Source organism: Phaseolus vulgaris, chromosome 1 (genome assembly GCF_000499845.2).
Source record: "Phaseolus vulgaris cultivar G19833 chromosome 1, P. vulgaris v2.0, whole genome shotgun sequence".
Taxonomy (NCBI): Eukaryota; Viridiplantae; Streptophyta; class Magnoliopsida; order Fabales; family Fabaceae; genus Phaseolus; species Phaseolus vulgaris.
Window position 1 is genome coordinate 26,384,093 of NC_023759.2, and position 26,378 is coordinate 26,410,470.

General features: G+C 34.9%; 1 protein-coding gene across 2 annotated transcripts in view; it reads left to right on the forward strand.

Moving 5' to 3' along the window:
* LOC137813823 (polyribonucleotide nucleotidyltransferase 1, chloroplastic) overlaps positions 1-25,853 on the forward strand; it is a 61,742-nt gene extending 35,889 nt beyond the window's left edge. For both annotated transcript variants that reach the window (XM_068616265.1, XM_068616266.1), the window contains 13 exons: positions 357-449; positions 6,809-6,987; positions 12,160-12,343; positions 15,386-15,433; positions 15,647-15,719; positions 18,909-18,982; positions 19,064-19,171; positions 19,270-19,364; positions 19,761-19,824; positions 22,677-22,730; positions 22,821-22,862; positions 24,437-24,906; positions 25,468-25,853. In XM_068616265.1, coding sequence (XP_068472366.1) covers positions 357-449; positions 6,809-6,987; positions 12,160-12,343; positions 15,386-15,433; positions 15,647-15,719; positions 18,909-18,982; positions 19,064-19,171; positions 19,270-19,364; positions 19,761-19,824; positions 22,677-22,730; positions 22,821-22,862; positions 24,437-24,790 — 1,368 coding nt within the window. In that variant the 3' untranslated portion in view covers positions 24,791-24,906; positions 25,468-25,853. The remainder of the gene's footprint in view (positions 1-356; positions 450-6,808; positions 6,988-12,159; positions 12,344-15,385; positions 15,434-15,646; positions 15,720-18,908; positions 18,983-19,063; positions 19,172-19,269; positions 19,365-19,760; positions 19,825-22,676; positions 22,731-22,820; positions 22,863-24,436; positions 24,907-25,467) is intronic.
* Positions 25,854-26,378: the final 525 nt, after the last annotated feature.

Genomic DNA, 26,378 nt, shown 5'->3' on the forward strand with positions numbered 1-26,378 from the left:
ATAACCACCTTGGGAAGAGTTATTTTCTCCAAATGCTCTTCAAGAATGCCAGACACTTCAATTTTGACTTTCTTGTGTTAAGAAGCTTCTACATGGAAAAACATGTGTTTTTCATTCTGACTTTACCTAAAATCATAAGAGTATGTTTGTTTCTTCATCATCAATTTTTGGGTCTGGTCACTAGTCTTCATGTTGCCCCATTTTTGCAATTGTGTAGTAGAACCTCTCATGATTACTAAAAAAATCTATAATTTTCTACTCTTGTACTTTATTACTAGTTTCACTTTCAGTACTAGTAAGTGATACTGATATCTGCATCTTAACCTGACTGATTACTTGGCTTATCTGGTTGGCAGTCACTAGCAGTTGTTACACTTGGGGATAAACAAATGGCACAAAGAATTGATGGACTTGATGGTCATGATGAATTAAAGAGGTTCTATTTACAGGTCTCTTAAAATTCTGCAACTTTTATGTTCTTTTATATTTTTGTGGATGTTACCTATTCTGAGAAATTTGAGCATATTTGAAAAATCAACTAGATTGACTGGCTTGACCTGTGAAAAACTCAACTAGTTTGGATTAACCCAATTAACACAAGAATCCAAATCAAGTTTGTTAGATATTATTAGATATAATTAGATATTATTTGATATTATGAGATATTATAGATATTGTTAGATATCTCATATTTATGTAATGGGCTTAGCCCATATGTTTCTTTTTCCTATATAAACATAACCCTATGTGTTCAATATACACAAGGGATTTACCCTATTCTTTCTTTTCCTTTAATATGGTATCTAGAGCATAAGGTTAGAGTTTAGGGTTTAGGGTTCAATTTTTATTGGTGAATCCACTATTCACTGGAATTTTCCAGCCACCACCCCCACTGTCTCGCCGGACCTTCGTCGGACCTTCACCGGACCTTCGCCGGACCTTCGTCGGACCTTCGTCGGACCTTCACCGGACCTCCGCCGGACCTTCACCGGAACTTCGCCGGACCTTCGCCGGAGACGCCGTCGGAATCTCGTCGGAATCGCTGTCGGAGCCTTCATCTTTGTTGCTCCCGCCAATTAACCGGTGACTGGATTTGTCCTTATCTTTTATGGCTTCTTCCGCTTCCGCTGCCACTATGGCTTCTTCTTCAATCATTATGCCGGATTCATCTATTTATACTAATTACGTCAATGTTCATCTTTCCATTGACAAATTGGATGAAACCAATTATGACACTTGGGCATCAGATATTAAATTATGGCTTAAGAGTCAAGGTTATGTTAATCATCTTACTCATCCTACTCTTGCTGAAAATGAGGTTGTTCGTTGGTCGAAAATTGATGCTCAATTATGCATTGTTATCAAATCGACCATTCACTCATCTTTAAAACAAATTTTTCGTACCTATGAAACATGTTCAGAAGTTTGGGAACAAGCAAAATTATTATACACCAATGATACTCAACGTCTTTATGGTGTGTGTCAAAATCTTCTCACAATTGTTGCTCCCAAACGTCTTGATGGTACAATGGCAGAATATCTAGGTAAACTTCATGCTCTTCTTCATGATTTTAATGAGTTATTACCTCCTGCCTCTACTCCTTCTCAAGAACTAGAACAAAGATCCAAGTTCTTCATGTTATTGGGTTTACATGGTCTTCCTGATGATTATTCTCACGTTCGTGATCAAATTTTGGGATCTCCTATTGTGCCCAATTTTACTTCCACTTGTTCTACCCTTTTGCGCGTGCCAGGTAAACACACCGCTGATATAACGTCTCATGTTGATGAATCTTCTGCTTTAGTATCTCAGCATAATGATCGTACTCGCCCTCACAAGCCGGGCAAAGGGCGTCACAAGTGTGACCATTGTGGCAAACTTGGCCACAAAATTGACAGATGTTATGCCTTACATGGTCGTCCTCCTAGATCTGTTGCGGTTGCTCAAATTGCCCCTGTGCAACCTTCTACCATGGACCATACTTCAATTGATACCCCAAGCCAGCCTGCTATTTTCAATGAATTTCTTAAATGGTATGAGGATCGTCAGAACCCTAGTTCCACGACTTCTGTTGCACATTCAGGTACATCTTTTGTCGGCCTCACTCACTCCACTTCCCATGGCCCTTGGGTTCTAGATTCAGGTGCCACTGATCACATTACTGGTAATAAATCTTTTTTCTCTTCCCTATCTACTACGGGTTATTTACCTTCAGTTACCATGGCCAATGGATATAGGGTACCATCACATGGTGTTGGTACTATTAATCTTTTTTCATCTTTATCTATTGATAATGTTCTTTATGTCCCTGGGTCTCCATTTAACTTATTATCCATTAGTCGTCTCACTCGTTCCCTTGACTGTGTTATTTCTTTTACCAAAGATTCTGTTACTTTACAGGACCGGAGTTCGGGACGGATGATTGGCACCGGATGTGAGTCTCATGGACTTTATCAACTACAGATCTCTGCACATGTTGGCGCAATTATGGATTCTCCATCTCTCATTCATGCTCGGTTGGGTCATCCTAGTCTTGCCAAGATGCAACAGCTTGTTCCAAGTTTGTCTAATGTGTCTACTTTATCGTGTGAGTCGTGTCAGTTAGGGAAACACATTCGTAGTTCTTTTCCTCGTAGTGTCTCACAACGTGCTTCATCTCCTTTTGCCTTAGTTCACTCTGACATTTGGGGACCAAGTCGTATTAAGTCTAATTTAGGATTTCAGTATTTTGTTACTTTTATTGATGATTATTCAAGATGTACTTGGGTATTTTTAATGAAAAACCGTTCTGAGTTGTTTTCTATATTTCAAATATTTTACAATGAAATTAAAAATTAATTTGGAATTTCCATCCGAATTTTGCGCAGTGATAATGGACGTGAGTATCTTTCTCATTCTTTTAAAAATTTTATGGCTTCTCATGGTATTCTTCATCAAACTTCATGTGCTTATACACCTCAACAAAATGGGGTAGCTGAGCGCAAGAATAGACATCTTGTTGAAACAACTCGTACTATTTTAATCCATGGTGATGTTCCTCAGCGTTTTTGGGGTGATGCTGTTCTTAGTGCATGTTATCTCATTAATCGCATGCCATCTTCAGTTTTAGATAACAAAATTCCTCATTCTATTTTATTTCCACATGACCCTCTCCACTCTTTACCTCCCAAAGTTTTTGGGTCCACATGTTTTGTTCATAATTTTAGTCTTGGTCTTGATAAATTATCTCCTAGGTCACACAAATGTGTCTTTTTAGGGTTCACTAGATCACAAAAAGGATATAAATGTTTCTCACCGTCTTTAAACCGTTATTTTATTTCAGCAGATGTCACCTTCAGTGAATCTTCCCTTTACTTTAAGTCTTGTCCTTCTCCTTCAATTTCTTCATCTAATCAAGTTAATATTCCTCTTGTTGTGCCTAGTGCACCTAACAATTTACCACCGCCGCCAACTCTTCAGGTGTATAGTCGTCGTCAACCGTCTCATCGTCCATCAGCAGACTCTATTCTGGTGCCAACACCTCATCCCCCTCCGGCTCCTATAGTTGAACCTCCGACTGTTGAACCTGATCTTCCTATTGCTATCCGTAAAGGTATACGTTCTACTCGTAATCCCTCTCCACATTATACTGCTTTGAGTTACCATAGACTATCTCAACCCTTTTATACCTGCCTTTCGTCTATTTCTTCTGTATCCATTCCAAAATCTGTAGGTGATGCCTTAGCCCATCTTGGTTGGCGTCAGGCCATGCTTGATGAAATGAATGCGCTTCAGAATAATGGAACTTGGGAACTTGTTCCTTTACCATCTAGGAAATCTGTTGTTGGTTGCAGGTGGATTTTTGCTATCAAAGTTGGTCCTGATGGTACTATTGATCGTCTCAAAGCTCGTCTTGTGGCTAAGGGTTATACCCAAATTTTTGGTTTAGACTATGGTGATACTTTTTCTCCAGTTGCAAAGATGGCCTCTGTTCGCTTATTCATAGCTATGGCTGCTCTTCAACAATGGCCTCTTTATCAACTGGATGTTAAAAATGCTTTTCTTAATGGGGATTTGCAGGAAGAAATTTATATGGAGCAACCTCCCGGTTTTGTTGCTCAGGGGGAGTCTTCTGGATTGGTATGTCGTCTTCGCAAATCCTTATATGGCCTCAAGCAGTCTCCTAGGGCTTGGTTTGGAAAATTTAGCAATGTTGTTCAACAATTTGGTATGACTCGCAGTGAAGGCGATCATTCAGTTTTTTATCGTCACTCGAGTGCTGGGTGTATCTATCTTGTAGTATATGTTGATGACATTGTTCTTACAGGCAGTGATCACCATGGCATCTCACAAGTAAAACAACACCTTTGTCAACACTTTCAGACCAAAGATCTTGGCAAACTCAGATATTTCTTGGGGATTGAGGTAGCACAATCCAATACTGGTATTGTTATCTCTCAAAGAAAATACGCATTAGATATTTTGGAGGAAATTGGGTTGATGAATTCGAAATCTGTTGATACTCCCATGGATCCCAATGTCAAGCTTCTACCCAATCAGGGGGAGCCTCTTTCAGATCCTGAGAAGTACAGGAGATTAGTTGGAAGATTGAACTATCTCACTGTTACTCGTCCTGATATTTCCTTTGCAGTCAGTGTGGTGAGTCAATTTCTTAATTCTCCATGTGAAGATCATTGGAATGCAGTCATTTGTATAGTGAAGTACATTAAAGGCTCTCCTGGAAAAGGTTTGTTATATGGTCATAATAACCATACTAAAATCGTTTGTTATTCAGATGCTGATTGGGCAGGATCTCCATCTGATAGAAGGTCAACTTCTGGTTATTGTGTCTCCATTGGTGATAACTTGATCTCTTGGAAGAGCAAGAAACAAAGTGTTGTGGCAAGATCTAGTGCAGAAGCAGAATATAGAGCTATGGCCTCGGCTACTTGTGAGCTTATTTGGCTTAAACAGTTACTTAAAGAATTGCAATTTGGAGAGGTTACTCAAATGACACTGATATGTGATAATCAGGCTGCTCTTCATATTAGCTCAAATCCAGTTTTTCATGAAAGGACAAAACATATTGAGATTGATTGTCATTTCATTCGAGAAAAGATTATATCAGGAGATATCAAGACTGAGTTTGATAATTCAAATAATCAATTAGCAGATATTTTTACTAAACCCTTACGAGGACCTAAGATTGATTACATTTGTAACAAGCTGGGTACATATGATCTATATGCACCAGCTTGAGGGGGAGTGTTAGATATTATTAGATATAATTAGATATTATTTGATATTATGAGATATTATAGATATTGTTAGATATCTCATATTTATGTAATGGGCTTAGTCCATATGTTTCTTTTTCCTATATAAACATAACCCTATGTGTTCAATATACACAAGGGATTTACCCTATTCTTTCTTTTCCTTTAATAAAGTTAATTAAATTGGTTCATAATTTTAGCCTAATTGGACCCAACCCAAAATAAAGGAATCAAATCTGATATTTATTAATTCAGGTATCAGATACTTGTTATTTACAAATATGATAAACACAAACCAAACCAATGGTGTGATATTTTCTATTTAGTTGATGCAACCAAATTACAATAAAATACATTCTTTACAAATTTTAATGATAGAATCATTGTGAATTTTTGGATATTACCTTTATTCAAAATATGATTTTGCCCATTCTTGATCAGGTTGGTATGGTTTTGAATTGTGAATTTGAAAATTTGGAAGCTTTGACTTGTACTAAAAAAATGGACAAATTGGAAGCTTTAATTCTGCTAAAAGAAATTGAAAAATTCTAACCAAGGAAAACTGATTGGTTTAAATTTCATTTTTTTCTAAATATAATTCACACTGAGCCATGAACACCCTACATGTTGTGCCTGTTGTTTATCTAGCTTAGTGCCATTTGGTTTTGCTGGGGTTATTGGAGCGGTTCTCTATTTTTTTTTATGCTCACTGAAGAGTTGCTAGAGTTACCAGAAAAGTCGACATAAAAATTTGATACTTTGTAAATAGGGAGATACTCTAGGAAAATATGTATAGCTAAAATCAGGGATTATATCCTTCATTACTCTTTATTTTGATTCCTTATTTTTTATTCTTGATCATTATAAATAGAGAATCATGTCTGTTTTGACATATTTAAAGGCTATATTTCCTATTGATCTGCCGGAGAATGTGGCAGAATGTTAATACCTGTTATTTTTGTTTAGCTCTATCTTGTTTGCTGTCTGTTATTCTTTTTGTTAGGCTGTTATAGCTTTCGACATCATGACGCTATAACTGACACTGCTGTAGCTATAGCTTTCTGTTAGGCTGTTCATATATATAGTGTTAAAAGCTTAGCATCTTTCTCTCTCTTTCTTTGTATATCCAATATGGTATCAAGAATATCAGATCTTGCTTCTTTCTTATTCCCGTCTATATCATAAATAAACTTCTTGCTGCTCCTCTCAACTCTAAGGTTTGTTATGTTGTTATTGTTTCAAATTCGCACATGAGTATAACATTCTAAAATTGTTTGGATGTGCCTGTTTGTCAAAACTACAACTTAAACAAGCCTGTTTGTGAAAACTACACCTCAAACAAGCTCAACTAGATGTAATTCTCGAGTATCTTTCTCAAGTATTCTTCCCATGCAAACTAGATGAAAATATGACATAATCCAACCTTGTCTCCATCTATACTTCTTGCGCATGCGGGACCTTGTGTACTAAGAAAGAATGAGATATATTTGTGTTATATTTTTTCCCCTTAATATCAGAATGCTAATTGTTCTCTACCTCATAAATTGTGCAGTATTCATTTCCTCCTTCATGTGTTGGGGAAGTTGGTCGGATTGGTGCCCCAAGCAGAAGAGAAATTGGCCATGGGATGCTTGCTGAGAGATCCCTTGAACGAATATTACCTTCTGAAAATGATTTCCCTTACACTATACGTTTAGAGAGTACTATCACAGAAAGCAATGGCTCTTCAAGGTGAGTGTTTTTTTCTTTTCGTTTTCAACTTCACATTTTCATTATTTCTTTGTCAATTGGCATGATTATTCTAAAAAATCAAGATTGAATGAAAAGGTTTGTTTGGGTACACATTTGTTCTGGTATTTATAGTTTAACTTTCAATTCGAGTGAGTACAAGAGTTAGGGTCTGCTTGGACAAGCTTCTTCATAAGCCCTTCTAGGAGAGAAAAATAAGAAAGGAAAAATGAATTTCATTATGCATAAGCTAAAATTAGAGTTGAAAGAAGTTTAGATGAAATGTATTTCTGAGATATATTTACAAATGTGATTATAGTCTCAATTTATAGAGTGTTTACAACCTAATTAAGGAAAGAAATAATAGGTAATGAAAGCAAAAAATAATAGGTAATTAAAGCTATACAAATCATATCAAATCCCTAAAAGATATAAAATCTATCCTAATAAATAGAGAATGAAATCTGCACTTAATTATGGAATAATTATCTCCTAATTATACAACACTCCCCCTCAAGTTGGTGAATGTATATCTATCATTCCCAACTTGCAAGTAAGATTTTTGAACTTTTTTGTAGGAAGTCCCTTAGTAAACATATCTGCCGATTGCAATCTTGAAGGGTTTGGATTATGTGCAATACTGATGGCAGACTTATTATTACACGCCAAACCCATACGAGATTCATATTTTATTTTAAAGTCATCGAGTATCATCTTCATCCATAATAGTTCACAAACCCCTTGTGCCATGGCTCTTATTTTTGCCTCGGCTCTTGATCTTGCAACTACATTTTGTTTCTTGCTCCTCCATGTCATCAGATTTCCACCCAGGAACATGCAATAGCTTGTGGTGGATCTCCTGTCAACAATTGATCCTACATAGTCAGCATCAGTATATACTTTCATGGATAAATTTTTCCGTTTCTTGAATAGCAATCCTTCCCCTTGAAAGGCTTTAAAGTACTGAATAATTCTATTTTCTGCTTGCAAGTGTCTTTCTCTTGGATCTTGCAAGAAGACATTTTTAACATCAAATTGATGCATCTCCCAACCAAAGTGTGCTGTCAGGGAGAGAATAATACTGACTCTATTCATTTTTGCCACTGGAGCAATAGTCTCCTCATAATCTATCCCATAGGTTTGAGTATACCTTTTTGCAACCAATGTTGCCTTATACCGATCCAGTGTGCCATCAGACTGATACTTAACTGTGCATATCTACCTACAACCCACTGTCTTCTTATCTTTTGGTCTCTTTATAATCTCCCAAGTCTCATTCCTTTCTAATGCACTCATTTCTTCATTCATGGCTCCAATCCAGTTCTCTTCTTTTTAGGCTTCTTGTACTGATGTAGGGATTTTGATAGAATCAATAGCCGAAAGAAAATTCCGGTGCTGCATAGAAAGATTTCTCTAGACACAAATTCGGATATTGGATATTTGGCACAAGATCTTTTTTCTTTTCTCAAGGCAATAGGTAAATCATCTAGGTTAGGTTCAAAAACAGGATCATAGGTGTCCTCAAGAATCTCACGGGTATGAGTTCTTACTTCGGTTCGGACAATTGAAGTTGTTGTTCTACCAAGACGGGTTCTTGTTGCCTTCGCTGATATTTTTTCCCAAAATATTTGTCCTCATTATTCTTCTTTGGTAATGATGTTGATGTAGGGTCTTTATCATTTTCCATAAGAATGAAATCTTCCAACAAGGGAAAAGGTGGCAACTCAAGGACCTCAGCTTCTTGAATACTCTCCCTCTGAAGTTGAGAACTAGGAAAGGAGTCTATTTCTTGAAAGGTGACATCCTTGGAAACATAAATTTTACGACTTTGATAGTGATAACATTTGTATCTCTTTTTGTTGGAGGCATAATCAAGGAAGACACATTTGATGGCCCGAGGGTCTAACTTACCCCAATAAGGACTATGAACATGGACAAAAATAGGACAACCAAAGACACGACTCTGAAGACTAGTCGTAATGGGAATAGAAGGATAGCATGTGATAATAAGCTGAACAAGGCTAACAGCCTCTAGAACCCGAGAGTGTAATCTATTGATCAAATAAATGGCAGTCAGGATTGCTTCCCCAAGTAAGTCTAGAAACATCTGGTTGGAAAGTAAAGCTCTAGTAACCTCAAGGAGATGATGATTTTTCCTCTTGGTAACCCCATTTTGTTGAGGAGTGTCCAGACAATTTAATTCATGAACTCCATTTTCCTTAAGGAACTTGGAAATGTTTTGGTTTATATAATCTCTTCCATTATCATAACACAATCTCTTAATTGGACTTTCAAATTGTGTTTGAACCATATGGTAAAGATTTACAAAGAAGTGAAAAATTCCAGACTTATCTCTCATGAGGAATATCCAGGTAACGCGAGTATAATCATTAATAAATGAAACAAACCATTTTGCACCCAAGATGTTACGAATAGGTGAAGGTCCCCATACATCTAAATGAATAAAATAAAAAAAGTTTAGAACTTCTATTATTATTCAGAAGAAAAGTTGTTCTATTGTGTTTAGAAAACTGACAAACATCACAATGAAAAGACTCAACCGATAATTTTGTAAATAAAACAGGAAATAAAGACTTTACGGTACTAAAACGAGGATAACCAAGACGTCTGTGCTGAAGCCATATCTAAGAGGATGACCAAGATTTAGTGCCTTGTTGAAGATTAGAAGTGTGTGCCTGCAATCTAGTACACTTTTTATTATCTTCCTGTTGTAAGTAATATAACTCGTCTTGCTCTTTAGCAATTCCAATCGTCCTGCCTGTGGTAAGATCCTGGAAAACATAATGGGAATAAAAATATCACTACACAATTTAAATTTTGCATAATCTTATGAATAGACAAGTTTGGGAATGTGAAGAACAATTTTTAAAGGAAAGGAAGGTTGAAGGTGGATGTTACCACAACCAATAATGTGGGTATTGGAACCATTAGCAACAGTAACATATTGGTTACATATGATCAGTAGCACCTGAGTCTATAATCCAAATATTCTCAGTCCTAGAAGCATTAAAGGATGCTAGAACTCTTGCCACTCATGGTTAAAGAACAAGAACTAGAAGTCTTACTAAGTGAGTTCATGAGAGCTTATAAACGTTCCAACTCTTCTTTGTACAGAGTTGGGACCTCCTTTGCTACGGGAGGGGAAGGTTGGGTTTCCGCAATTTCAGAGTCAGATGATGCTTGATTAGCATGCCTTTCTATGGTACCTTTGAATCCTCTGCTGCATTGCAAGACCTTCTTCGTTCCATGAAGTTTGAAGCACCTTTCCTTAGTATGACCCGTCTTCTTACAATAGTTGGATCAACGATCATCACGATTAGCCTTTGTGGGAGGCTTTCCAAATGAAGGGAATGGACCTCTTATAGGGCCCTTTCCAGTAGCCAAATTGAACTAGCAACAAAGTTGCCAGCAACCAGAGTTGAACTATCAACGGAGTTGCTCCATCCAACATTACTGACCTCCAAGTTTCTTCCTCTCCTACAATGTGAAAAACCTCTGAGAGTGAAGGAAGTTTTTCCTTACCCAAAAATCTGAATCCGAATTGGATCAAACTTAGGGTTCAATCCAACAAAAAATTTAAATATTCATACTCTTTCAAGGAACTATACTAGTGTGATAGAGTCATTTGTGCACTTCATTTTCAAATTTTGATGTTGATCTAATTCGATCCTTAAACCATTCAACATACTATAGTAGTTTGATATTGAAAGGCTGCTTTGGTTGGTATTGAAGATCTTGTTTTCTATCTCGTAACATGCTGCAATATCCTTTTTCATAGAGTACGTTTGACAAAGGTTTTCCCAAATCTCCTTAGCAGTGGAGAAGAACATACAATTTTGGCTAATCTCTGGTGTCATAGAATTGCATGACCAAGTCATGATAAGAAAGTCTTCATCGTCCCAATCTTCATATTTAGGGTTAGTATTGGCTGGAGGGTTCCGTTCTAGGTGATTCAATTTCTTCCTTCCCTTGAGGGTAGCACGAAATTACTGGGCCCATTTCAAGTAATTGATTCCATCCAGACGATAGTTTCTTTGTAACACCTGCAGATCATTCGACCTAAGAGGGGTTGTCTTTTTATTCGACATAGGCAAGAGTTCACAGCAATGACACAAAACTGATTGGGCTTTGCAGATTGAAAAAAAAACCTAGAGGTTGTCCCTGTTCGGAAAAAAATTGCCGGAAAAATTTCCCAGCAGCGGCGCTTAACCGTGAATGTCGGGGCTTGTAGTGGCGGTAAACGACACATAGTGGTGGTCAACAGAGAAAAGAACAAAAATAGTTGCAGCAATGAATGCTGCCCAGAAAAATAATTGCAGCAATGAAGGTTGCTCAGATTTTCTTTTTTTTGCAGAAGTAGAGTCTCTCAGATTAGGGCTTTAATACCAATTTGAAAAAAATAGATGAAATGTATTTCTGAGATTTATTTACAAATGTGATTACAGTCTCAATTTATAAACAGTTTACAACCTAATTAAGAAAAGAAATAATAGGTAATTGAAGTTATAAAAATCAAATCAAATCACTAAAAGATATCAAATCTCTCCTAATAAATAGAGAATGAAATCTGCACTTAATTTCAGAATAATTCTCTCCTATTTATGCAACAATTAGCTTGTGCACAAGTTAAAAATAAAAAAATAGAAAAGCTATATGAGAGAGCTTCTACAAATTAGCTCATGCATAAACTAGTTTTAGCTTATGTAGAAGCTATGCTCAATTTTTCTTATTTTCTAATCTAGAAGGATTTTATGAAGAAACTTGTTCAAACTGACTCTAATATTTGCTAATCAGACACTAATCTCCATCCTAATAATGTAATAACTAATGCTTGATCTAATCTAATAAGCTTGAATACCATTGTTCGAGACGGAGCACACATTGCCGGAAATAGGAGCATTTATTGAGTATTACTCTTCCAAGTAGCTTAGTTATTGTGTTTAGCTTAGTTTGTACCTTAGGAAGTAGTAGTAGTTATTTATTATCTTTGTAACTGGTATTATTATATTTGTACACATGTGTACGCAACACACAATTACAAGTAATCCTATTAATAAACATTCTTATATTTTTGCACACTATACTATTGTTCTTTTCTCTTAGCTTTTAAAGTTTCCATGTTTAATATTAATTTTTTATTTTATTTTATTATAGCATGGCTTCTGTTTGTGGAGGTTGCTTAGCATTGCAAGATGCTGGGGTTCCTATTAAGTGTTCCATTGCTGGAATTGCAATGGGTTTGGTACTAGACACCAAAGAATTTGGTGGGGATGGAACTCCGCTTATTCTGTCTGACATAGTTGGATCTGAAGATGCATCTGGAGATATGGATTTCAAGGTTGTGATTTACATCATTGAACTTGTGATACTTATTTTTTCACGTGATTATTTTGATGATATTTTGGAAGTTAAGTTGGGTTCCTTCCGTGTTTTTTGTTTCTAGTTCGTTTTAGTTAAAAGAAATAGATGAAATATATTTCTAAGGTATTTTACAAATGTGATTACAGTCTCTATTTATAGATTGTTTTACAACCTAATTAAGGAAAGAAATAATAGGTAATGAAAGCAAGAAATAATGGGTGTTTAAAGCTGTACAAATCAAATAAAATCAAATCACTAACAAATCTGTCATAATAAATATAGAATGGAATCTGCACTTAATTATAACATAATTCTCCTGATTATGCAACACTCCCCCCCAAGTTGGTGAATGTATATCTATCATTCCCAACTTGCAAGTAAGACCTTCGAATTATTTTGTGAGAAGTCCCTTAGTAAACATATTTGCCAATTGGAGTCTTGAAGGGATGTACTCAGTGGCTATAAGACCATTATTCAACTTCTCCTTAATAAAGTGTCGATCTATCTCTATGTGCTTTGTTCGATCATGTTGAACCGGATTGTGTGCAATACTGATAGCGGACTTATTATAACACGCCAAGCCCATAGGAGCTTCATATTTTATTTTTAGGTCATCAAGTATGATCTTCATCCATAATAGTTCACACACCCCTTGAGCCATGGCTCTAAATTCTGCCTCTGCACTTGATCTTGTAACTACATTTTGCTTCTTGCTCCTCCATGTCACCAGATTTCCACCCAAGAACATGCAGTAGTAGCCTGTGGTGGATCTCCTATCAACAATCGATCATGCATAGTCAGCATCAGTATATACTTTCATGGATAAGTTTCCCCCCTTTTTGAATAGTAATCATTTTCCTGGAGAGGCTTTTAAATACTAAATAATTCTATCTATTGCCTGCAAGTGTCTTTCTGAGAGGATGACCAAGACGTCTGAGTTGAAGCCATATCTGAGAGGTTGACCAAGATTCACGACCTTGCTGAAGATTAGAAGTGTGTGCTTGTAGTCTAGCACACTTTTTATTTGCTTCATGCTGTAAATAATATAACCCGTTCTGCTCTTTAGTAATTCCAATAGTGTTCCTTGTGGCTAGATCCTTAAAAACACAAAGAAATATTCCTCATTGTTGTTTCTTTCCTCACTAGCTTTTATCATCTCATCATCCATATTAAGGCTTTATTTCTTATTTAATTTTTGTTGCAAACCAACAATTTCCCACACTTCCTTTTTAACTTCATCAGGAGCATCCTTGCATGCTCTAACATCCTTTTGAGTACCAGGCAAGTGATGCTTCAATTGATAAACTCTCCATGTTAATACCTTTTGACCGTATTTGCATAGAAGTTTTCTAGTATCACAAACAACTTAAATATAGTGGTCCAAGCAATATCTCTCCTATTTCTTGGAGCATTTTTGGAGTTTTCGTCACGGGTGTAGAAGTCATTTTAATGATGGGAATTCGAGATTGCAGTCTGGGTACAGTGCAGTGGAAAAAAAAATGAAAAGAAAATTGCACTATGGTTGTGGTGAGAAAAACAAAGGAAGAAAGAAAATTGCATCTGGAATGCAGTGTACAGTAAAATTAAATAGATGAGGGGAGGGGAGAGTGGGAGTCATGACTTTTTATTCTTGGAATTATTACAAAGTGGACTTTAAGCCTAACTCAACTCCATAAAACCGACTCATGGAGTGAGGTTTGCACCCACTTATATACAATGAAATGTCCTAATTTCTAGTCGATGTGGGATCTCCAACACACCCCCTCACGCCGAGAGTGACAACTCGTGCGTGGGATAACATATTATGGGTGGTCCGATAACGGCCCGATAGCGGATGACCTGATAAACCCAACAAACACTTGCTAAGATAGGCTCGAAATGGCTCTGATACCATATTACAAAGTAGACTTTAAGCCTAACTCAACTCCATAAAACCAACTCATGGAGTGAGGTTTGCACCCACTTATATACAATGAAATGTCCTAATCTCTAGTCGATGTGGGATCTCCAACAGAATCCAATCACTACAGTGGGGAAGTTGGAAGAGAAGGAGTCCATAAATTGGCTTAGAAAAAATTAATTATGGGGTAGCAACTGTTCAGTGAGTACTGTGGGAGAAGTTGGAAGAGAATGAGTCATTAGGTTTCAAAATATTTAAGTGAATTGCAAATTGGTTTAAAAAAAAGTGTGGCATAACATTCTCTAGCCGTGGGAAGTTGGAAAAGAATTAGTCATAATGTTATAAGTTGGTTTTATACGGTTGAGTTAGACTTATAGTGGAGGAGGGTTTGGACATCACACATCGACTAAAGATAAAGACATTTCATAGTATATAAGTAGGTACAAACTTCATTTTATAAGTTGATTTTGTAAGGTTGAGTTATGCTAGTCCACTTTTTTTAAGAGCCACTAATATATACATGTCACGAGAAAAGTTGTGGTCAATGAAGAAGGATATTGGAAGATGTACCATGAAAGTGGGTAGTTCACAGTGATGGTGGCTGTTTGAGGTTGTGGATGACAAGAAGAAGGGTCAAGCGAACAATAAACTTTTGACAACATAATTAGACATAATGAATGGTTGGAGTTTCTATTTCTTTTGTCTTTGGGAACTCGACATAGAAATAGTGACAAAATGGGTCAAAGAGGTTGGTACCAGTATGTTACCATGTTGAAAGAGAGAAAAGGTATTGGACAAGCTAAATAGTGTCTAGGGTAAAGAACAAAGTCCAGTTTATATAGGATGTTCGCAATAACTTGTAAATAATTTGGAAATTATATTCATAATTTGGAAATTTTATTCCTACCTATATGTGATATGATATACCTATGTATCAAACTCTAACAAATCTGATTCTTATGAATGAGCCTATAAATACAAAGAAGAAAAGAATTCATAATATATAAAAGAAGAATAATTCTCTAGAAATCATGTATAGCATACTCTAAAATATTCTAAATATAAAAAGTATATCATTAGATATTTCTCTTATTTTATAACAACAATGATAAAATGCAGGTTGCTGGAAATGAAGATGGCATAACAGCATTTCAAATGGACATTAAGGTAAATATTATGAACATTTTAATTATATATCTTGATATGCTCACTTCCTCTTTTTATGTTTGTTTTGGATTTTGAAAGCCTACGTTTTTCAAGGGAGAACATTTATGTATTGATTAACTACCTTTTACTTATTATTTATTCATTTCTTGTCCTGAATAAGTTATTTTAGTTAGTGTCTATATTTTTTATGTTATTGTTTGCTAATTGTTGCAGGTGGCTGGAATCACTTTGCCCATAATGAGAAAGGCACTCCAACAAGCAAGAGAGGGCAGGAAGCATATACTTGGTAAAGTTAAAACTTGAGTTTTATATGTTGCAATTAATGAATTTGTACATTTCGTAACAGTTGAAAGAAATAAATGGAATGTATTTCTGATATATTTTACAAATGTGATTACAGTCTCTATTTATAGATTGTTTTACAACCTAATTAAGGAAAGAAATAATAGGTAATGAAAGCAAGAAATAATGGGTGTTTAAAGTTGTACAAATCAAATAAAATCAAATCACTAACAAATCTTTCATAATAAATATAGAATGGAATCTGCACTTAATTATAACATAATTCTTCTGATTATGCAACACTCCCCCCAAGTTGGTGAATGTATATCTATCATTCCCAACTTGCAAGTAAGACCTTCGAATTATTTTGTGAGAAGTCCCTTAGTAAACATATTTGCCGATTGGAGTCTTGAAGGGATGTACTCAGTGGCTATAAGACCATTATTCAACTTCTCCTTAATAAAGTGTCGATCTATCTCTATGTGCTTTGTTCGATCATGTTGAACCGGATTGTGTGCAATACTGATAGCGGACTTATTATAACACGCCAAGCCCATAGGAGCTTCATATTTTATTTTTAGGTCATCAAGTATGATCTTCATCCATAATAGTTCACACACCCCTTGAGCCATGACTCTAAATTCTGCCTCTGTACTTGATCTTGTAACTACATTTTGCTTCTTGCTCCTCCATGTCACCAGATTTCCACCCAAGAACATGCATTACCTTGTGGTGGATCTCCTATCAACAATTGATCCTGCATAGTCAGCATCAGTATATACTTTCATGGATAAGTTTTCCCCCTTTTTGAATAACAATCCTTTTCCTGGAGAGGCTTGTAAGTACTGAATAATTCTATCTACTGTCTGCAAGTGTCTTTCTCTTGGAGACTGTAATCACATTTGTAAAAAATCTCAAAAATATATTTCATCTATTTCTTTCAACTGTATTCTTTTTGAATTTCACCCATCTTTTTGTTTGATTAAACAAGATTACAATTATTACTTTTAAAGGCACTATTGGAACTTCCAATTTTCACTTGCGTTGTTATTATTCTACCGTAAACATTACTTCTAAGTTGAGAAAAACAGGTGATATACACAAGGGAGGGTTGAATTGTAGTTTTTCGCAAAATCTTCGTCTGATTAAAAATAGTTAGATAAAGTTTAATTGGACAAACTCATTGTCAAGATGTTTTCTCAAATCTAGTTAAGACTCTTCTTCTTCAAGGTTAGATTATAGTTCAATAATATCCCATCTCAGTGTTAAGAGTAAAGGTGGATTTACACTTTATATTTTTATATTGGTTTGTCTGTTAACAAAGATTATCGATTTGATTGTGTTTCACTAGGTAAACTTTAGCTGCAAAATACAAGACGACTATGCTTTGGATCTTAGTCACTCCTAAACAACCAAGTATTATTTGAAACGCAATCATTCTTGGATTGAAATTTAGTAGACACAATTTGGTTGAAATAGTCCCTAGCATTGTCAGACTTAAATCTTTTTATGTTGACCCCAACTTGATTTTGAATCATTAATTAAAACAGGGAGCAATAGTGCTCACATTAGATTTTTGTTTAAGGAAATAGAGCCGAATAACCCTATTGCAATTATCAATAATAATTACAAACCAATGCACCCCTGAGATCTTTGGTATAGTAGATGGTCTCCATATATCATTATATTAATTGGAAAGGTTGTGATTTCTATTATTGCTAATTCGCAAGTCTCACAATGCAGCTTTGTTGTATCTAGACATTCGAATAAATGGGGAAACATAATTTTTAAAATAGAAAATGAAGGATGTTCTAAGCGATAGTGGTATAACTAAAGAGTGTCTTTATTTTATATGTTGAGTAGAGACATGGATTGGTTAGGTTTGGATTCTTGAGATGGTTCTGAGTTGTAAAGTCCATTTCTTTCCTTAGCAAGTCTAATCCTCCTCCCAAATCCTGCTCCTGTAAAACACACAAAGATGGAGAACACATTGCAAGGCAAAAGAGGTCATATGTTAGCCTTTTGACAAAGATAAGACTTGTTGAAAATTTTCGGATATGTAGAAGATTTTTAAGAATAAGTTGGAAGATAAATAGATATCTCCATATCCTGCAAATGTAGCTAAAAGGCTATTGGCAATAATAATTTTCCTACAGCTTGGAGATGGGGTATAAGAAGGAAAGAGTTGAGGTGAGTATGTCATATGATCTGTAGCTCCCGAATCTACAATTCAAGAGTTAGCACTATGAGACACTCATATAAGAAACATTACTTGAAAGAGTAAGAGAGTACAATTCAGAGAGTTTATCAAGTGTTCCCAATAGGTCTTTCAGTCTTTCTATCTTCTCAATATTGAGTCCTCACTCTATGATTTTGGCTCAGACATCATGTTGATGCAAATCAGCAACTGGTTGTCTAATGGGTGATTTTACAAATAGGAGGAAACAACAATGCAATGAAACTGCAGCAAGTAAGGCTGCACCCTCTTGAAGATATAAAGGCAATGATGGTCATAAGTGGTAAAATTAGAAACCAGAACTCCAGGAATAACCTAGGGCTCTGATACCATGTTAAAAAAAGTGTTGGCATTAAGCAATAATTATGGAATTATTATTCTTGATCTAAAAAAACAATATATTTGTACGTAAAGGAAAAATGAAATCCTAATAAAAGGAAATAAATCTCTAGACATAAAGACTCTAAATCTACAGAAACTTTACCAAATAAACTCCTAATCTCAATCTCTTAATTTTAGGGATTTCTTACAAACAAATCTATATTTATTATCCAATCAATCTATATTTATTGTACAGTAAATGCATCATATTTACACCATATTTCAACATTATGCTTAAATTTATTGCTTTGATTTAAATAATAGGGATGTGAATGTAACTTGATAATAAACACTAGATAGGTAAGTGTCTAACTAAAAACTAAATGGAGGTTGAGTGTCATTTGGGAAGAGTTCTGGGAAGAGAATGTAATTTTTATGTACTCAGCAAAATAGCCTGTAAACAGGCATCTCTGTACTCAGCAGTTAGTCAGATCAATCAAACGTTGAAACTTGTATAATATGTGTGTGAATACAGAAGAAAAAAAAACTTTTTTATATTTTTGAAGTTTTAAATTAATTTTCTTTGATTATTGTTGACATCTTAAATATCTTTCTCCCTTTTGTTACCTAATTTAGAAGCAATGATGAATTGCTCACCTCCTCCAGCAAATAGGCTTTCCAAATTTGCTCCTTTGATATACGTTATGAAGGTCTGTTTCTTGCTTTCCTTTTTCTCCTTCATTGGCTATCACTCTATCATCTATGGGTTATCACGTGCTCATTTTTTATAGGTAAATCCAGATAGAGTAAATCTTATAATTGGTTCTGGTGGGAAAAAAATCAAGAGCATTATCGAGGAATCTGGAGTAGAAGCTATTGATGCAGACGATAATGGCACTGTACGAGAACAATCAGCTTGTTGACATGCTCTTACAATATTATTTATTACAGTTAACTATTCTATTGGTATACAATAAGTCTTCTTGGGCTTTTGCAGGTGAAAATATTTGCAAAAGATTTGCTAAGTTTAGAGAGGTCTAAAGCTATTATTAGTAGTTTGATGATGGTTCCAACTATTGGTGACATATATAGGTAGCTATCACTTCTTTTTCTGATTATATGTGTTTCCTCATTTATTTTTCTTTTTCTCACAAATTTCTTTCTTATTATGATTCTCACAACTGTTCCCCGGAATTCCTTAGTTTTACTTTTTTTGTACCCATTTAGTCTCTTTGTTTGGGTTCTATTTTGGGACCAAACAGAAAATGAGTGATATTTAGAGAGGTTAGAAAATAAGCAAAATGAGGTCTAAATTACAACCTTTTAAAAATGAGGGATCTAATAAAAATTCATAATATTAAAGCTTTTCAAAACATAATTTAGCCAAAAAATATTCCTCTTTCTTTTCCTTAATTATTTTCTAATTTGTTTGCAAAAGAGAACTATTGATAAATTGTATGTATAATTGTGCTGCCTTCTATACTTCAGGAACTGTGAAATCAAATCAATAGCTTCATATGGAGTTTTTGTAGAGATAGCACCTGGACGAGAGGTACATAATTCCACCTAGTTGTTGCCAAAAACATAAACATAGATAATTAGAAGCAGATATCATTTGATTGCTTCTTACACTTAATTCAATTTTGGGTTTTCTAGTGAAGTTGTGTCATTTGTGTTTTGTTTCTTAAACCTTGTAAATGTTTTGAAGTTATACTTCATGTTATTATGTTAATAACTATCAGATGATCAGAAAGCATTTCCTTTTTGATGTTTGCAAATTTTTAGTAAATGCTTTAAAAAGTTTTGAAAGAAAATGGGGTTTGCTTCTGTTGATCGGAAATCTCAAACTCTATCACCACTATTTGGATACAACGCAGGTTTAAATTAGAGAAGTATATGCATTAATCAGGATCCTAAGAATTGAAAGAAAAAATCAAATTATATACTAAAATGGAACAAATCTGTACCCCTATAATTAGAAGAGTTGAATGTATTAAAAATAAATCCCCTGACCTTAGCTATAATATACTGTTGTAAATAGGGGACTATTAGGATAAAATTATCCTAATATCTGTAGTAATAAGGAAAAATATCCCTAGAATCTACACATTTGTTCCAGTTGATTTTATTCCTCTTTTTAGAGAAGGTTACAAATAGAGGACTTGAGAATGTAACTAGCATGATTGTAATTAATAAAATACTTTTTTATTCCTTCCCATGATTCAAGTTGGTGTTAGAGCTTCCGACTTTTGGGACCTTGTTTCTGCTGCTGCCACCATCATCCGTTAGTTGTTGCTGTTAGTGGTGGGACAAAAGTGTGCATCTCATTAGTGATCACAACACCAACAATTGGGTCACCGATAAAAATGGCACGCACTACTATCGGTATTGGTATGTGCAGTTCACACGCCCTATTTGCATCTAGGACATAGAAAAGGCTCTTAGCAAGTGGGTTTATGCCTAACTTAACCTCACAAAACCAACTTTTAAGTTGAGGTTTAGCTTATAAATAAATATATATATATATATATATATGTGTGTGTGTGTGTGTGTCTTATAAACTGGCCTTATTCTTACTCATGGTTATCAAACTCGCGAGTTAACTCGTCCGAGTTTACGTTCCCACTCACCCTAGCCGAGTTAACTCGAAAGCAAACTCGTTTTTGGACCAAAATCGGTAGACTTGTCGTAAACTCGGTTGAACTCGCGAGTCTGTTTTCTAGTTGGCAAGTCCAGATTTAAACCTAAAACAATGTCGTGTTAGGGTTCCCGCGTTAGGGTTCATCCTATTTATGGTTTCCTTTATCGCTCGCCTCGTCTCTTTCTGTGATCGTGTTCGTCTCAGTTGTGCGATGATTGCATTCGTGATTGTGTGGTGGTCGTGTTCATTTGGTGTGGTGGTGGTGGTTGTCACGTTCATCTGGCACAATGATCATGTCGTCGGGGTTTCAATCTGCGGTGGTCTCTCTTATTAGGTAAGAGAAGACGTGGTGTTGTTGGTTTGTGTTTTCTTTGCTTGGTGCAAGATATTTCTTTCTAAGTGGGGAGATTAGGGCAGACACTGTAATTAATTAGGGAGATTTGAGCAAACACTACAATTAAGGAGATTTGAGCAGACATTGCAATTACTTAGGGATATTTGAGCCAAAACTGCAATTAATTAGGGAGTTTTGAGCAGTGCATATCTCCATATTACAGACTATGAAAATTTTGAATTTATTTTGCAATTGAATTGTATTTTTAATTTCAGAATATTTTATTTTTTAAATTCATGATTTTTTAAGGTATGTGTCTGGGAGTGAATCAAATTCAACTGGGGACAATCCATATTTTCATCTATTGAAAGTATAAGTAAAATTGTTCCATGCAATAAATCAGATTTTGGATAGAAGCACGAAATAGAAATTAATGGGATTGGTAAAAGGGTGAAAGATAATTATTGTTTAAAGATTGTGAGTGTAGGAATATTTAGATTCAAGTATCATTAGAGAATTGGACATAAACTTGACATTTTTTTCATTTTGTAATTATTTAATTTCTATGACTTTAACAACCTAACTTTTGTAATATTTGTGTAAACCTATTTATTTGGGATACTTTTGAAGTTATATAATTCTCATTCACTTATAGTTATTTTAGTTAGTTATGGACTTATTTGCTTTAACTACTTTGATTAATTATATTATTTAAATAATTTTTTTCATATATGAGTTGAGTCTATGGAGCTCCCACGAGTTTACTTAGACTCTCGAGTTTGATAATCTTGTTCGTACTTGATATGGGATTTCCAACATACCTCCTCACACTGAAGAATGAACATATCAAGCATAGCATAAGATTGTAGGTTGTTCAATAGGAGCTCGATAACTGCCACAATAGCCTCAATGAACTTTACTAGAATAAGCTCTGTTATCATATTAAGAAGCGAGTTTAAGCCTAACTCATCCTCATAAAATTGGTTTATAAGGTGTGATTTGGAACCAAATTATATATTATAATTTAACCTTATTTCTAATCAATGTGAGTTCTTCAACATCTCCTCATGCTGAAGACTGGACATCTCAAGCATGGCATTTAGGCATAACTCAATAGTAGGTGACACAAGGCCCACTTATATATTGAGATATGATCACATCTCTAGTTAATGTGAAATCTCCAACAGAGCCAATATATGCACCCGAGACAAAGATAGAGCTAGGGTTGTCAACAAAAAAGCTTATGGTAGTAAACAACAACTATAATTTATACAATGAAAAAGTGATAATTAAATAAGAAAACAAATCATGAATTATAAAAGAAAGTAAATCCTAAGACATAATCTAAGCACGCTAAAATATTCTAAAATAATATCATCAGAAAATTTTCATATTTCTAACCATATCCAACATTTCTTATTTTATGTAGGGACTTTGTCATATCAGTGAACTGAGTTCAAGTTGGCTACCAAAGGCAGAAGATGTAAGCATTTTCTTTTGATTACATTTTCCAAATAAAATTAACAGCATAAGCAAATAATGCGGGAATAATATTTGACTTGCATCCCTGCAGGTGTTCAAAGTGGGAGATCACATTGATGTAAAGCTTATAGAGGTATATCATGTTACTAGATGTTAGTTATGAATCATGCTCAAATTTACCAATCGCTCAATATGCAATGTTGTAGTAACTCTTTTTTCTTAATGGTGCTATAATTAAGCCAAGCTATGCCTTCATTTGGTGTTTGTCAAATTTAGTGGGTTATTTTAGTGAGTTACATACATGTTTTGAGTTGAGGGTGTTTGTAATATTCTATTGATAATTGACTGCATGATTTGTGCTTTATTTCCTTCGAGAAACATATGGTAATCATATTATTTTGTTCATGTAATTTAGTATAATTTGATGATCAGGGACTTGAAAGGATAGTATTGAAATTTCTGAATATCCAACTGTTCAAGGTTTTACAATGTATAAAAATCTGCATGTCTGCTTTACTAAAATATACCAAACAATACGGAAACTTAAATTTATCCTAATTAAAATATTTACGAGATTTAATTACATACGAAGTCTGTCAGAATAGGTTATGTAAAGTACAATTTTACTGTAATGTGTACGAATTGTCTTACCTCATTCTTTCTGCTCTGCTCTCTAATTTGCTCGTTCTGCCTCCATGACTAGAAAACAAAGGGAGGAACTGGTAGAGAAAAGTGGTTGTTTTAATTGAACTTAGAGCAGTGGTTAATGTCACTATATTTAATGTTATTTGCTTTATATGAATGATCAGATCTTGGGTTTCTATCCCTTAAATTCCTGCAATACATGTTTAGCTTTCAACTTACCCATTAGAAAGGAACTGAACCTAATTCATCCCAGCATCTAGCTCCAAGGGAGAGCATTTTCTGAGTCAGTATTTTTTCCATATTTGTAGCCAATACAAGACATCTTATACATCTCCTTTCCCATTCTCTGAAGTGGAAGTGAAGCTGAGCTAAACAGTACTTGATAGAATAATAGATACAGTCAGTTCTTTGCCTTAACCATATCCATGCCTTTGTGGATGGCAGTTTCAGTTTCAGTAAGAATATTAAGGAAAGCCTAAAGACTATCAGACATTGTTTAGTGATGTCTGTAGTAATCCATTTTACTGTTATGAACTCTGATCAGTGAATACAGTTCTTATGTTTTTATGCATTTGGCTAAGAATCATAACCAACGCTATTGGCAAGTCTGTTGTAACAGACAATCCTGTGAGTTGTTGATTTGTTGTAATGGATTCTGACAATCGGCTCAATTATGGAAGAATTATCTGTCAGCTATTACACGTGAGAGACATTCTTACAAACTGAAATTTCTTCATTTTTAATTTTTAATTTTTTTCTATATTCTGCTTTACAGATTGAATTTTTTTTATGAAATTGGTAAAATTGGTCAAGTTAACCACCTTTTCATTACTTCCAGACCCACTTTTATGAAGTATTAACTATGTCGTTTTACTCTATCTTGTTAAAAATCAAGATATATCGTTTCTTTAATTTAGAGACTTCTTGCTGATAAACTACTGCACAGAAAATGTAGAATATTCTATTCTGATTTTCAAATATCTGACAAATATGATTCTTGATTTGATTTTACCATATTGTGAGGTAGGTATTCTGTCTTATGATTTTAAGCATGCACTGCAGATAAATGAAAAGGGCCAGCTGCGCCTGAGTCACCGGGCACTGCTTCCTGATACGAATCCAGACAACTCAAATATTAAACAGTCTACTGGTGAACTAGCTGACGACACAGAAACTTCATCAAAATCACCTGAAAAGTCTAAGGATAAGTCTAGCACTCCCAAAATCACAGCCTCTTCTAAAAGGAGTTCAGAGGATGATTCAGTACTTCCGTCTAAAAAGTTTGTCAGGAGATTGGTCAGCTCTTCCGAGGATAAGCCTTTCACTAACAAAGACAAAACAAAGAAGAGTAGCAACAAAGCAGTTGGTAGTGGGTCTGTCAAAGATGAAAGCAGTTTGGTTAGTGGAGAGGCGTAAAACTGAGCCAAAATATTTTCAAGCAGAGACAAGTGATGATACTTGCTAGAAAAAACTTGGTTTCATATGCACAAGAAGGCTGAAATTGCAAGCACTTAAAAACTAACAGTTGAATGGTATGAGCAACCTATATCAATTCTCTGCTTATTTTTTGTTGCATTGGTATACCTATCTACAAATACCCAAACTTTCAAATTTTCCCTAAAGGAACTTTCATATTGGTAACACTATAAATTATAAATAAGAGAAAAATGCCTGTATCAAACTGCTCAACCCTGTTAAGTGACTGGCAATTCAGTGGCCACATTATTTAGAGGGTAAGCCGTGGCACAATGAGAAGGTTTCTGACTTGTGAATGGGAAGGTCACAGGTTCAAATCATAGAAACAGTCTGTCCCCTTATGGGGATAAGGCTTACATCTATCCTTTCCATTCCTCACCAGCCAGGAGCTTCATGGACTGTTGCTCTTTCTTAAAGCTGAGGTTATTTATAATGATAATTGCTATACCTTGATCGAAGTTGAATTTTTTTTTATCTATCACTAATTATTTTGATTGCAAGTATCTGATCCAAAGTTTTGGTTTTTTGAGAACTAAGCATGATTCAGGTTTTGGTGGCAGGTTTTCTATTACCAGGTTATTTTACTTGCCCACTGATGATCCTGATCTTATTGGCAGGGAATTTTTTTGGAACAAGCTGGTGCCTAAACTACGAAATCATGTGACTTGCCCCTTTCTAAGGCAGATAATCTTGCTTAATGGGAAGGTGAAAAGGAATACTCTGTATGGTCTGTACATCTCACAAATGCTTCAGATGTTTGTGATTATGAATACATCATGCCAATTTTGTGTGTTTTATCCCCCGATGACGCCTCTATCTATAACCTGTTTCGTAGTTCTTTTTCCAATTACTTTTTGTGATGACTCCCACTTGTGAGCTCCTATTTTGGAAGTATCAAATGTAAATCTTAGTTCATCATTAAGGGAGAGGGGTGAAGCTTTACACTGCATTGTATTTTTTGTATTCTTTTACTTTAACAATTAAAATTATGATATTTTCGATACTCCAAATTCTTCAGTTGTTACTAGACTCGATAATACTATTCTTACTGTGGGAGAAAAAAGGGAAGAACGTTGAATAAAACATGGAATGAACAGATAATTTCATAATTTTTTCAAAATTAAGAGTAAAAAATATTTAGCTAATAGTGTACATCTTAATTAGATATCCGTTTATAATCGCTATTGAAGATATCAGATATTTAATACCTTGCATGATTTGTTTGCCAAATTGGAACGTAAATTATAACTTCGAATTATTCTGATGCAGCTGTAGTTCTTTCTATCCATCGCCAAGCTTCCTATAACTTGAATTTTGGAAGAAAAATAATCTTTTATTTCTTTATTTTTCCTTTCAGCTCATCTTTGCAAGATGAGTTTTAAATACAAAATAAATTTAAATATCCATCAGACTTGCTAAAGTTTTGATTATAAATTACTTTAAACAATAAAATATTTAGGTTATAATTCCAGTGAGATAAATATCCTTTTCTGCCTGAAAGTAAATAAGTACATTTTCAGCTTCTCCA